Consider the following 12126-nt stretch of genomic DNA (forward strand, 5'->3'; position numbering starts at 1 on the left):
AGACTTAGCCCGCTTTACATAGTGGGTTTCAGGCTAGCCTGGGCTACATAATGAGATCCTGAATAAAAATAAAACACCGGCAGTGACAGTTCCTGGCTCCCCTGACCTGGGCCTTTGCATAACCTTAGAACTGAGTCCCCATAGCTAAACTAAAATCAGGAAACCAAGTCCAAGAGAATCACTAGAACCAAGCATTAGTGACACCGAAGGCTAGCCTGGGCTATAGGGCAAGGCCCTGTCTGAGAGAGAGAAGAAACCCACAGTTCCCACACCTGGGATCAGATCCAGCCCCGCAACCGATGTGGGGCCCTTGCAGGAAGCTGAGGTTCAAGGGATGGGGTCTTGAAGGATCAGAACCCTCAAACTCTGGACAACCCATACCCTACCTGTGGTTCTGGGATTGTCTTCTAGAGACTCTTCCAGAGACACTGAGGCTGGGGACCACAGATACCTGGGCTCTAGAGAGGGGGCAGCAAGGCCTGCAGGACCCAGCTCAGTTCTGTGGGGACGCTCACTCCCAAAATACACACAGTCAAAGGGGTTCTCAGCTTCCAAGACCCTGGTTCCTGCCCAGTGTCTGCCTCATCCAGTAGCCCCTGGAGTCTGAGATCTGCATTTCAACATGAGCCACCCCCTAAACTGCCCTGTTCCATCCGGCAGACCTTGTCAGTTGTGGGAGATGGGGGGTGAGGGAGTGGGAAGCAGTGCTGGCCACATTCTCAGAGTTATCAGGGGCCACATAGACCTTGGGCCACTCTTGAGGCCCACGCTTCTCGCCCCTCACCCCACTGCTAGGCTGGTTTGCAGCCTGCAGAGCTGCTCAGCACAGCACATCAAAGGCCCTGGGATCAGCAAGAAAACATTTATTCTCTCTGGTGTGGAATACAGGCACCCACGCGGCTCAGCCTATCACCTTCTTCTTGAGCCTTATCTCGTCCCCCTTCTCTGACATGGTGTCCTGTAGTTCTTTTGTGCGTTCCCTCTGAAGGAAGTTCTCCAAGACCATCTGCCGGAGGGTACTGTGGTCCAGAGGATAGTCCACTGCACCCAGGACAAGAGCTCTGTGAGGGACTGGGAGTTGGTGCCCAGCTCACTTCCTTCCCAGGGACAGTGTCACGCCATCATGCTGGGCTGGGCACGGGGTGGAAAGCCCTTTAGAGCTCCAAGCAGAGCACCCTCAGGGGATTCCCATGCACGAATGGGAGACATAGCTGCTGGTTTAATTCCCCCAGACCAAGCTGCAAGGCACAGCCTCGGTTTGATTGCTAAGCCATTGCTACCCAGGGGAACATACATTTTAGTGGCTACATAGCACTCCATTATGTGTTTGGGTAAGTTCTGACTAAGTGATTGGTGCGTGGCATGCACGTGTGTATATAAGAGATATAAGAGAGAGAGTGTGTGTGTGTATGTGTTTGTGTGTGTATGAGTATATGTGTGAGTATGTATGTGTGTGTCTGAGTATATGTTGTATGTGTTTGTTTATGAGTATGTATGAGTGTATGTATGTATGTATGAGTGTCAGTGTATAAGTGTGTCTATATGAGTATGTATATGAGTATGTGCATATGAGTGTAAGAGTGTACATGAATGTTGTATGTGTGTTTGAATATATGTGTATGTGTGTGTTTATGAGTATGTATGTATGTATGTGTGTACATGTATATGAGTGTGTGTGTAGGAGTATCTATGTGTGTGTGTGTATATGTATGTAGGTATGTTTATGTGTCAGTGTGTATGTGTTTAAATATAGGTGTATGTATGTTTTTATGAGTATGTATGTGAATGTGTATATATGTGAGTATATACGAGTGTCATTGTATTTGTGTGTGTGTGTGTGTGTGTGTGTGTGTAGGGTCCTTTGCTAATTTCCGGTTTGGGGCTGCAGCGAACATGTTCCCACTTCCTGACCCTATTTTTCCCTAAGGACCTATTCTCATTTGTGTTCAAACAAGTGGCCATACTGTGGTGATGACTCGTGGCCATGAGGGAAACTGAGGCCCACAGACCCCATAGAGACTTGGGGTCCTTAAGGGACTCTACCCAGTGGCCTGCCTGGGTGGCAGAGGGCAAGAACTCACCCTCTTCAAGTTTGTCACTGAAGGAGTCTGCCCCAAACACAGGTGGCACAACCCTTATGGGCTCTGGGGGCTTGAGGAGGGCAGAGCCACCCCAGAAGGGGTTGACAAAGGGTTGTGGGACATCGACATCAGGCCCCTCCGCCTCCTGCAGGCGCCGGAAGGACTCTAGAAGCAGCAGGTCATTTGTCTTCTTTTCTATGATAGCTGGAAGGAAAGAGACAGGGTAGGGGGTAAAGGGTTAAGACCACCAGCCCAGGCAGCCCCCATTATCACAGAGGGAAGGATGGGAGTTTCTGCAGGATGCTGGCTTCTTCCTGGCCACGGGCTGTGGGTGTGGGAAATTCTGACATCATGTGGCACTGAAATCTCTCTAATGCACATCGGCAGAGCTGCTCACAGGAGCACACGGTAGATCTGAGGCACTGAAAGCGCTATGAGTGACAGTTTCTAGGAAAACATGGTCCAAAAAGAATTCCCTAGATATTGACAATGAGAAGGCCAAAAATCAGTGTTCCACTAGACGTCAAAGCCAGCAGTAGCCTGACTTTCCAGCCTGCATTTATGCCATTCCTTCTGCTTGGGATGCCTGGGGTGGGTGCTGAGATTCAAACTCCACTCTCTGCACATACATACACACACACACACACACACACACACACACACACACACACACACACTCACACTCATAATAACAGGCGGTACCATTCATGCCAAGCTACCACAGTCTGGGTGGCCATGCCCCCTCCATATCCTGAACTGGGAGCTAAACCTGGAAATGCAGAAATGCAGAAGGCAGTTTCACAAGCGTCTGTGACATATCCGGGGCCCCACTCTGAACACTTCATTTCCTTCCTTTCAATCGGGGTTTTAAGTTCCTTTTTCTTGCTGTATTGCTTTGGCAGAGCATCCTACAGGTACAAAACTGAATAAGCTTAACGGGAGTCATCTTGGCCTTCTTCCTAATCTTGGAGAAAAAAACCCCACGGGGCTCAGATATGAAAAGTGTGGTGTGTGTGCGCACGTGCATGTGAGCCTCTGTACGTATATGTGTGTATGTCTGCATGAACACACTTTGTGCATACATGTGTGCATGTGTATTTGCATGCGTGTGCATATATGTGCAGGCATGTGTGAGCATGTGCATATAGTGTTTACTGGTGTTTGAATGTGTCTGTGTGCACATGTGTGTGTATGTATAGTGTTTGTGGCAGGTGCCTGTGCATGTGTGTGCAACCGTGTAAGCATGTGTGTGTGAACATGTAAGTGTTACAGTGTTTGTGAATGTGTGTAAGGAAGCTCTCTTTTCTAGCTTTAGTTTTTCTCCTGAAGGGAATTCACCAAATCCGTGTAAGCATGTGTGTGTGAACATGTAAGTGTTACAGTGTTTGTGAATGTATGTAAGGAAGCTCTCTTTTCTAGCTTTAGTTTTTCTCCTGAAGGGAATTCACCAAATCCCTCTCCTGGGTTCACTGAGATTCACCACCAACTAACCCATGTTTAACCCTCCCAATAAACCCGGTGGTGTAGCTCCTGAGTTGCACCCTCATTTCGGAGCTCAAAGAACCTGAGCACAGAGAGGGTCGGGAATGTGGCCAAAGTCACACAGCTAGTAAGTGAAGGCTCAGAATTCAAACCAAGGCAGGCCGCACCATGGCTGTGCTCACTACCAACCAAGAAAGCGTTCTTGTGCCTGGTCACAGACTGTGCAGGAAAGAGTGCCTAAGAGGTCCTCGGCTCACCAAAGTACTGCTGCAGATTGATGTCCGTGACCTTCCCCGTCTCGCCCAGCTTGCCCAGGATCTCGGTGGCGTCGCAGTTGATCTTCTTAAACATCTTCTCCACTGAGTTCTTGAGATACTCCAGGGTCTTGCTCATCTCCTTGTATTTGGTCTCATAAATGTCTGCTTCCTGCGTAGTCTTCCTCAGTTTCTCCTAGGGGGCAGACAGACACCAGGCCCAGCCTGAGGCTGAGGGACCCTCTGTGCAGGTGACCGCGGAGGGGGGGGGGGGCAGAGGGTGTGCCATCCAAGCTTCCTGTCAGCATCAAACAAATTTAAGAAAAAAACAGACAGCTAAGGACGGTGTTCCTTGGGTGGAGTGCTTGCGCAAACCAGGAGTGGTGTACACGCCTGTAAATCTTGCACTCCGGGGATGGGGGCGAGGAGGGACACGAGCCCAGGGTCATCCTTGTCTATGTAGTGAGTTTGGGACCAGCCTAGGGTACATGAGACCCTGTATCAAAACTAAGTGATTCCTCGGAGTGCCGAACCGGGACTCCTGGAGAGAGAGGAGATGGTGAAGAGCCAGGGGTGGAGAGGGTTCTGAGCAGGAAGGTGGGGACAGCCCTTAGCAGGGTGGGACACATCTGAGAGCCCATAGCTCCTTGGATGAAGTCTCCTCCTTGGGGTATTTGTATTTCGGAGGGGATACGTGGGCATGCGCACGCGCATGCGCATAGACACAATGCTATCCTAGCTAGCACCACAGTCCAGTGAAGGCAGAAAACAGTAAAGACAGAGCCAGGCAGAGGAGACCCTGATGAACACTGTTGATCCCAACCCAGAGTCTGGAGTTCTAGGTGGCCCCCAAGTAGAGCCTGTGGATCTAGGCTGGAGACCACCTGCGGAGACCAGCCTGACCCCCCCTTGGCTCTGAGTTTCCTAGGCTCTTCCTGGGCTTTGCTGTCCCTCCGCGGTAGAGCCACAAATAGCACCACCAGCCTGGTCAGGGTGCAGGACAGAAATGAGCCCCAAGGAACAAATAAAAATCGCTCAGGGGAAGGAGCTATGAGTCTGAACAGAAGCAGCCAGGCTACCCTTGAACTCCAGATCCTCCTGCCTCAGCCTCCTAAGTATGCGAATCAGAGATGTGTGCACCACACCCAGCCAGTCAGGGGCGGGATTCACATCTTGCTGAGCATTGGCTACTGTCACGAGAGAACCCGTTTGCCCTGGGGTGACAGTGTGTCGAGCTACAAACCCCATAAAGAGTCATTATCCAAGTGTCCTGAGAAGCAGCTGGGGTTTCCTGCCTCAGCCAGTGTGGCCTTCTCCACACTCCCCAACCTTCTTCCTGCCGGAAGTGTATATATGATGGTAGGAGCCGTGGTACCACCAGGTATCCTTGGGATGGAAACCACACACCAAGAAGAGCCTGGGTGGTAGATGACATCACAAAGACACTCCCTCCCCCAATCCTGAAAGTGCCAATTTTCAGTTTATTTAACAAAAAATAAGTTTCTAGCTTGCTCGGGCTCCCAGGGTATCTGGGGGGGGGGGTGCAGGAAGAAACCTTCAAACCCAATACTGGGGAGCCAAAGGGAGGAGGATTGCTGTGAGTCTGAGGCCAGCCTGGGCTACATANTGCTGTGAGTCTGAGGCCAGCCTGGGCTACATAGTGAATTCTAGACACCAGGGCTGCATAGTGAGATCATGTCCACAAAAAAAAAAAAAAAAAAACCAAAAAAAAAAAACACAACTCGGCTCCCTAGGGTTGATCGCGCTGTTTACCTCTGCCAGCCTGTTTGCTCCCTGAAAAAAAATGGAAAGAGTATAACACCTTCTCCCGAAGGTGGTGAAGGGAGATGGGGCCAGAGGAGTGGACATAGCCTGGCATCTACTGACTAGCGCCTAGCCCAGGACGCATTTGCATGCAGGATTGTAGGCTGTGGTTCAGTGGTGCAGTGCAGAGCTAACACACTGCAGGCCCTGGGTTTGATTCCCAGCATGGAGAGAAAGGGAGAGGCGGGGAGAAATAATAGAAGACAGACTGTCGGTTTGTAGTCATTAGTTACTACTGATGAAAAACAGTGGAACTGAGCCAAGGGGGAGACAAAAGGAGAAACTGAGGCAGAGATGCATCAGGATGGAAGTGCAGCCCCGGGCTTAGGCTGGACCTCCGCGCACCTGTACAATAAACAGAGCTTACCGACAAGGGTTCTGTGGTTGTGTCTGAACAGGCCACCTGACAGATGACGGACACGTGCAGGACGCTTCTCATCCCTGTCTCTTCCTCTCCACCTCCCCCTCCCCCCTCCCCTTCTCAGCTCACCTCCATCTGTTTCAGGATGTTCCGGGTGCCCTCATGGGAGGTCTGCTGCTGTGACCGCAAGTTGATGATGTCATCCTGCTCAGACAGAAGAGAACCAGTAAGGAGAAGATGGGAGTTGCCCTCATCCACTGTATCCAACCCTACTCCATGTGGGGTAACCCATCAAGGATCTGCCCCCGCCCCCACCTTCTCCTCAGGCGTTCTGTTCTTCATCCTCTGAGAATCATCTAGAACTATCTAGTGCAACGGCTCTCAACCTTCCTAATGCTGCGACCCTTTAATATAGTTCCTCATGTCGTGGTGACTCCCCAAACATAAAATTATTTCTGTTGCTACTTCATAACTGTAACTTTGCTACTGTTATGAATTGTAATGTAAACATCTGTGTGTTCCAATGGTCTCAGGTGACCCCTGTGAAAGAATCATTCAACCCCCAACGGGGTCATGACCCACACGGGTTCAGAACCACCTAGAAAGAGAAGTCAACAGCATCTTTCACATCCTGTGTGCACTAACCACGCCATGTCACGACCACACCTAGGTACCGAGAACTTGCAACGTGGCACCAGAGACAGGGCAGCTGAAGTTTCTCTTGTATTACAGGGTAAAGAATATATTTGGACAACTAGTGGCTACTGCACTAGACCTGGCAGCTCAGTCTAGGGTCCCTCAAACTCTCCCAAGAATCTGAGTCACCCCTTCAGATGACCAGGCTCACTCCAAGTTCTAGGACTGGAGCAAGCCCAGTTCCCGATATAGCTTGTCCAAGCTCCTTCACATAGCCCCTCCCACCCTCGGGTGCCATTTCAGGTGGAAATAATGGAAGATTTCAGCACAGGTGGCCACTCCAGTGAGGGGACAACCTTGCTGAGAGGTGACAGGTCAGCCACTGATAGTGAATTCACTAGTGGGGGATGATGGCTCACACACAGATGGCTAACTGCTGGTTAGGACCTGGACATCTGCAGTTTGGGGTGGAGAATTTCCCCAACAGACACTTGGGCTCCAACCTCTAAATTACAGTGCACTAAAGCAAACAAAACAAGGAGCCTGGGGTTCCTGTGCTGGTCCCAACATCGTGGTACAGATAGGGAAACTGAGGCCAACAGAGGGCAAGTCCACATTATACCAAGCCCTCAAGGGTTCCTGTGCTGGTCCCAACATCGTGGTACAGATAGGGAAACTGAGGCCAACAGAGAGGGCAAGTCCACATTATACCAAGCCGTCAAGGGTCAAGTGTGGATATTTCCACTCCAGTCATAGGTCACTCAGGGCTCCTCATCCATGTGCATCCGCATCCCACAGGGACTAGGGATATGCTCTGTCCTGGAGCAGCTGGACCACAAAATCATTCCTGCCATACCACAGACAACCACTAGGGGGCAGTGGCGACAAACTCACCACCCACTGTGGCCTACACAAATGTGCCCCAGAGAAACAAAAGTTTGGGGGTTGGTGTAGAGCACTTTGATCTTTGCCGGGCATGGTGGCACACGACTTTAATCCCAGCACTCAGGAGGCAGAGGCAGGCGGATTTCTGAGTTCCAGGCCAGCCTGGTCTACAAAGTGAGCTCCAGGACAGCCAGGGCCACACAGAGAAACCCTGTCTCGAAAAAAAAAAAAAAAAAAAGAACACTTTGACCTGTATATGTTGACCATTACAGATCTTAATATATCAGAGAACACGGGCCTGTGACCCCCGTTCCTAGGTAGGGATGAAACTGGGTGTACCAGAGTGGGGAGAAAATAACCAAAAAACTTAAAAACCTGAATCCTAGTTTGAGCAGAGAGGTTTTCTAATGACTCATGCTTGAAATCTCAGCATCCACCAAGCCGAGACAGGAGGATTGCTGTGAGTTGCAGACCAGCCTGGGCTACTGAGCAAGGCCTAGTCAAAAAAAAAAAAAAAAAAAAAAAAACATGCAGCAAAGCAAGAAAGCAGTCAAGTCTCTAGAATAACTGTTGTCCTGGCAGGAGTGACATTAGGCTGAAGAGTCACTAAGTCCCTCCCTGTGGCTCGCAGACCATTGAGACAATGGGCCTCAAGTAAAGGCTGAAGCCTGGTGCTAGAGGGAAACTTGTCTCCTGAGGGGCTGGCTCTGTGGGTGAGGGGCTTGCTGTGCAAGTGTGAGGCCCTGAGTTTGAATCCCAACAACCTTTGTATACAAAGTCAGCTGTGGCGGTACACATCAGTAACCGCAGCTCTCCTGTGGCGAGACCTGGCTGGATATGACAGAACTCCCAGAATGGCAGGAGAGTTAAGGAAAAGGTCCAATGCACTCTGTCCTCCATACCCACACAAGAAGAAACAGGGTCATGATGTCATCGGAGGAGGAGAGGGCAGGGCACAGTCAGAGGGAATCCTTGAAGGAGGGGCGTGGCACGGCTAGGCATGGCATCTGCTGGTACGCTGGGTGTTCTTCCTGGTTCTGAGCCACAGAGACAGCAGTCAGCCAGGTTCTGAATGGACTGGCCTGCGGCATTGCGTGGTTTGGACTCTGTTTCTCTGAGCAAGTGTTCCAGAAGCTGTTCGTGTGAAGAGGCCCAGGAGCCAGGTAGGTGTGAGAAATTACGGATTCAGTGAAGGTCGCCAAGTGTCTCTCCTTCAGGACTGGCCAGAGCCTTTACTAGGCTGATGGGCACCAGGCCTGTCCAGGATTAAGCATTGACCATTTACTTCCCTTTCAGTCTGACGCCTTTGGTCAACAAAGGTGGTGGGACCTGAGTTTCATTCCCAGAACCCACCTGAAAAAAATACCTGGCCATGATGGCATACATTTGTGTTTATATATGTATATATATGTGATATATGTAATATATAATCTATAATCTATAATAGACATGATATATGTAATATATTATATAAGGTATGTAATATATTTTATATAGTATATGTAATATACTATATTATTATAGAACTATTAATTATTAATAATTAATTATTAGTATAATTAATATATTATATAATTTTTAAAAGATTTATTTATTTCATGTATATGAATACACTGTAACTGTCTTCAGACACACCAGAAGAGGGCATCAGATCCCATTACAGATGATTGTGAGCCACCATGTGGTTGCTGGAACTTGAACTCAGGACCTCTGGAAGAGCAGTCAGTGCTCTAACTGCTGAGCCATCTCTCCAGCCCCATGGCATTCATTTGTAACCCCAGTATGTCTCCCGAATGGAGACAGGAGGGTCCCTAGGGGCTTACAGCCTAGATGGCATAATTCAATTAATGGTTGAGCTCAAAACCCCATTGACAGATGTTGTCTCAGAGGCCAAGGCGGAGGAGCTGGGGTGACAGCTCAGAAGTTAAGATCACTGGCTGCTTTTGCAGAGGACCCCGGCTTGATTCCCAGCATCCACAGGGGCAGCTCATACCATCTGTAATTCCAGATGGGGGGGGTCTGGTGCCCTCTTCTGGCCTGTGTGGGCACTGCGTGTGCACGTGAAGCATCCATATACATAAAACTACTTTTAAAAGTGCCTTCCTGGCCGAGCGTGGTGGCGCATGCCTTTAATCCCAGCACTCGGGAGGCAGAGGCAGGTGGATTTCTGAGTTCGAGGCCAGCCTGGTCTACAAAGTGAGTTCCAAGACAGCCAGGGCTATACAGAAAAACCCTGTCTCAAACAAACAAAAAGTGCCTTCCTAGCTCACAGTCCAGAGTTAATGAAACCTGCCGTGGTGGCAGTGCAGCACAGACGGAGGTATCAGGGGACCACCCTTGCAAGCCACACACCTGGATCCGCTGAGTCTTCTTGTGCATGGTCTCCATGTCATTGTTGAGCTCGGTGACGTAAGTGAAGCGAGCAAAATTCTTCTCCTCCTTGGCCAGGAAATCCTCAGTGAGCTGGTTCAGGTCCCCGTTCTCCGCCAGCTTCAGCAGCCGCAGGTGCGCCACCTCGTAGCTCGCGAAACTCTCCCCCTTCCTCTTCTTCCCAAGCTTCTTGGATTTGACATCTGGATGGGAGAGAGAAAGACCGACGGGCGTCATCTATACTGTCTCGGGGAGGAAGTGAGAGCTTGCCAGGACTTGGGATCCATATCAGAAATTGCTGAGGGGCTGGGAAAGCAGAAGATTTCGACGACGCACAGACACGAAGACCCGAGTTCAATCCCCAGGACAGGTAAGAAACTGAGTGAAGGTGGCGATGGTGTCCCTGCAACCCCAGCCTGGGAGGTGGAGACACTTAGATCCCTGGAGTTCAGCAGCCGGCCAGCAGAGCTGAACTAGCACTCTCCAGTGCAAGGGACGCTGGCTCAAAAACCACGGTGTGGCTGGCAAGATGGCTCGGTAGTTATGAGCACCTCCCGCCCGAGAGAATCCAAGTTCACGGCCAGGCCTAACTGATGGTTCACGACTGCTTATGACTCAGTTCTAAGAGATCTGACAACCTCTTCTGGCCTCAGCCAGCACCCTCACACACATGGTATACACTTACAGACATAAACACTAGCTCTTCCAGAGGTCCTGAGTTCAATTCCCAGCAACCACATGGTGGCTCACAACCATCTGGAATGGGATGCCTTCTTGTGGTACATCTGAGGATACTATGGACTCATATACATAAAATAAATAAATCTTACTCATATACATAAAATAAATAAATCTTAAAAAGAAAAATAAATAAGTGGTTAGGGTTTTTGTTGTTGTTGGTTGCTTGTTTCATTGGTTAGTTTGTTTCTTTTTTGTTGTTTGTCTTCTAGACAGGGTTTCTCTGTATAACTCAGTGTATAGAGCAGGCTGGCCTTGAACTCACAGAGATCTGCCCACCTCTGCCTCCCAAGCACTGAGATTAAAAGCATGTGCCACTGTGCCTGGCTCAAAAAAAAATTTTTTTTTTTAAATAAAATGATTAGCCAGGCAGTGATGATGCATGCCTTTAGTCCCAGCACTCGGGAGGCAGAGGCAGACCGTCCAAGGGCAGCCTGGCCTACAGAGTGAGTCCAGAACATCCAGGGCTACAAAGTGAAATCCTATCTCAAAAATAAATAAATAAAATAAAATAATAAAAGGAGATCAAGAGCCAGGCACAGTAGTGCAGGCCTTTACTCCCAACACCTGGTAGTAAAACCCTGCATACATACACACCTTTCCACATGCACACAAATAAACTAAAATAACATAAAAATTTTAAATACTTAGTAAAGCACTACAGAGTGCCCAACATGGTACCAGACTCTGCTGTCAGGGTTGAGAAATGGAGAGCCAAAGAGATGGCCAAGGGAAGAGAAGAAAAAAATCCACCCACCATCACACTCGTGGCTGGAGGGAGACACAACAGATGCTAAGGGTGGAAGGGTCTCTCTGCAGAGGTGACATGAGCAGGGTAGAGGTCAAGTAAAGGTTAAGGAGTACCCTGGGGAGAGAGTTCTTAGGAAGGCTCATTTGGCTGGGTGAACCCCAAAAGTTCTGAGCCTTGCTCAGCCTGCAGGCCAGGCTCTCCTGAACATGTCTGACATCTCTCTGATGTCTTCTGCGTGGCAGTCGGGTGGAATTTTCTAGATCTTTCTAAAGACTTCTGGCTGTGCAATGTCTGACCTGCTGTGATTTTTCATTGTCCTTGAGATAAGGTTGAAGCTTGTTAGCATCCCAAGACAAGGAGGGGATGACTCGTGGGACCTATTTTGGATAGAACTTTGGATCTTCCACTTAGTTTCTGTGGCCCTGGGCTGGGTTACATGTGTCCACTCTGGGCTGCAGGAGTGCCTTTTTTGGAGTATTCTGGAGTACTGTAGGAATGCCTAGTCCTTGGTGCCATCCTGAGGACCTCATGGAAACAGTGCATATCAAGCACCCAGAAGAGAGGCTTACACAAGCTGCAAAGGGGCAGGTAAGGGGTGGGTGGAAGGACGAACGGATGGTTGACTGAGCAAGAGGAGCAAGTGGATGGGTAGAAAAAAGACAGTCCAAAAGGTGAAAGAAAGAAGGAAGGGGGAGAGAGAGAGAGAGAGAGAGAGAGAGAGAGAGAGAGAGAGAGAGAGAGAGA

The 12126-nt window shown here is 49.6% G+C and overlaps 1 protein-coding gene across 5 annotated transcripts in view; it reads right to left on the bottom strand.

Annotated features, from left to right (window-relative positions):
• Positions 1-848: 848 nt before the first annotated feature.
• Positions 849-12126, bottom strand: part of Ccdc63 (coiled-coil domain containing 63) — a 24843-nt gene continuing 13565 nt past the window's right edge. For all 5 annotated transcript variants that reach the window (XM_021162576.1, XM_021162575.1, XM_021162578.1 and 2 more), the window contains 5 exons: positions 9876-10096; positions 6132-6206; positions 3821-4013; positions 2082-2285; positions 849-1041 (listed from right to left, as the gene is read on the bottom strand). In XM_021162576.1, coding sequence (XP_021018235.1) covers positions 902-1041; positions 2082-2285; positions 3821-4013; positions 6132-6206; positions 9876-10096 — 833 coding nt within the window. In that variant the 3' untranslated portion in view covers positions 849-901. The remainder of the gene's footprint in view (positions 1042-2081; positions 2286-3820; positions 4014-6131; positions 6207-9875; positions 10097-12126) is intronic.

The sequence above is a fragment of the Mus caroli genome, chromosome 5 (assembly GCF_900094665.2).
Source record: "Mus caroli chromosome 5, CAROLI_EIJ_v1.1, whole genome shotgun sequence".
NCBI lineage: Eukaryota > Metazoa > Chordata > Mammalia > Rodentia > Muridae > Mus > Mus caroli.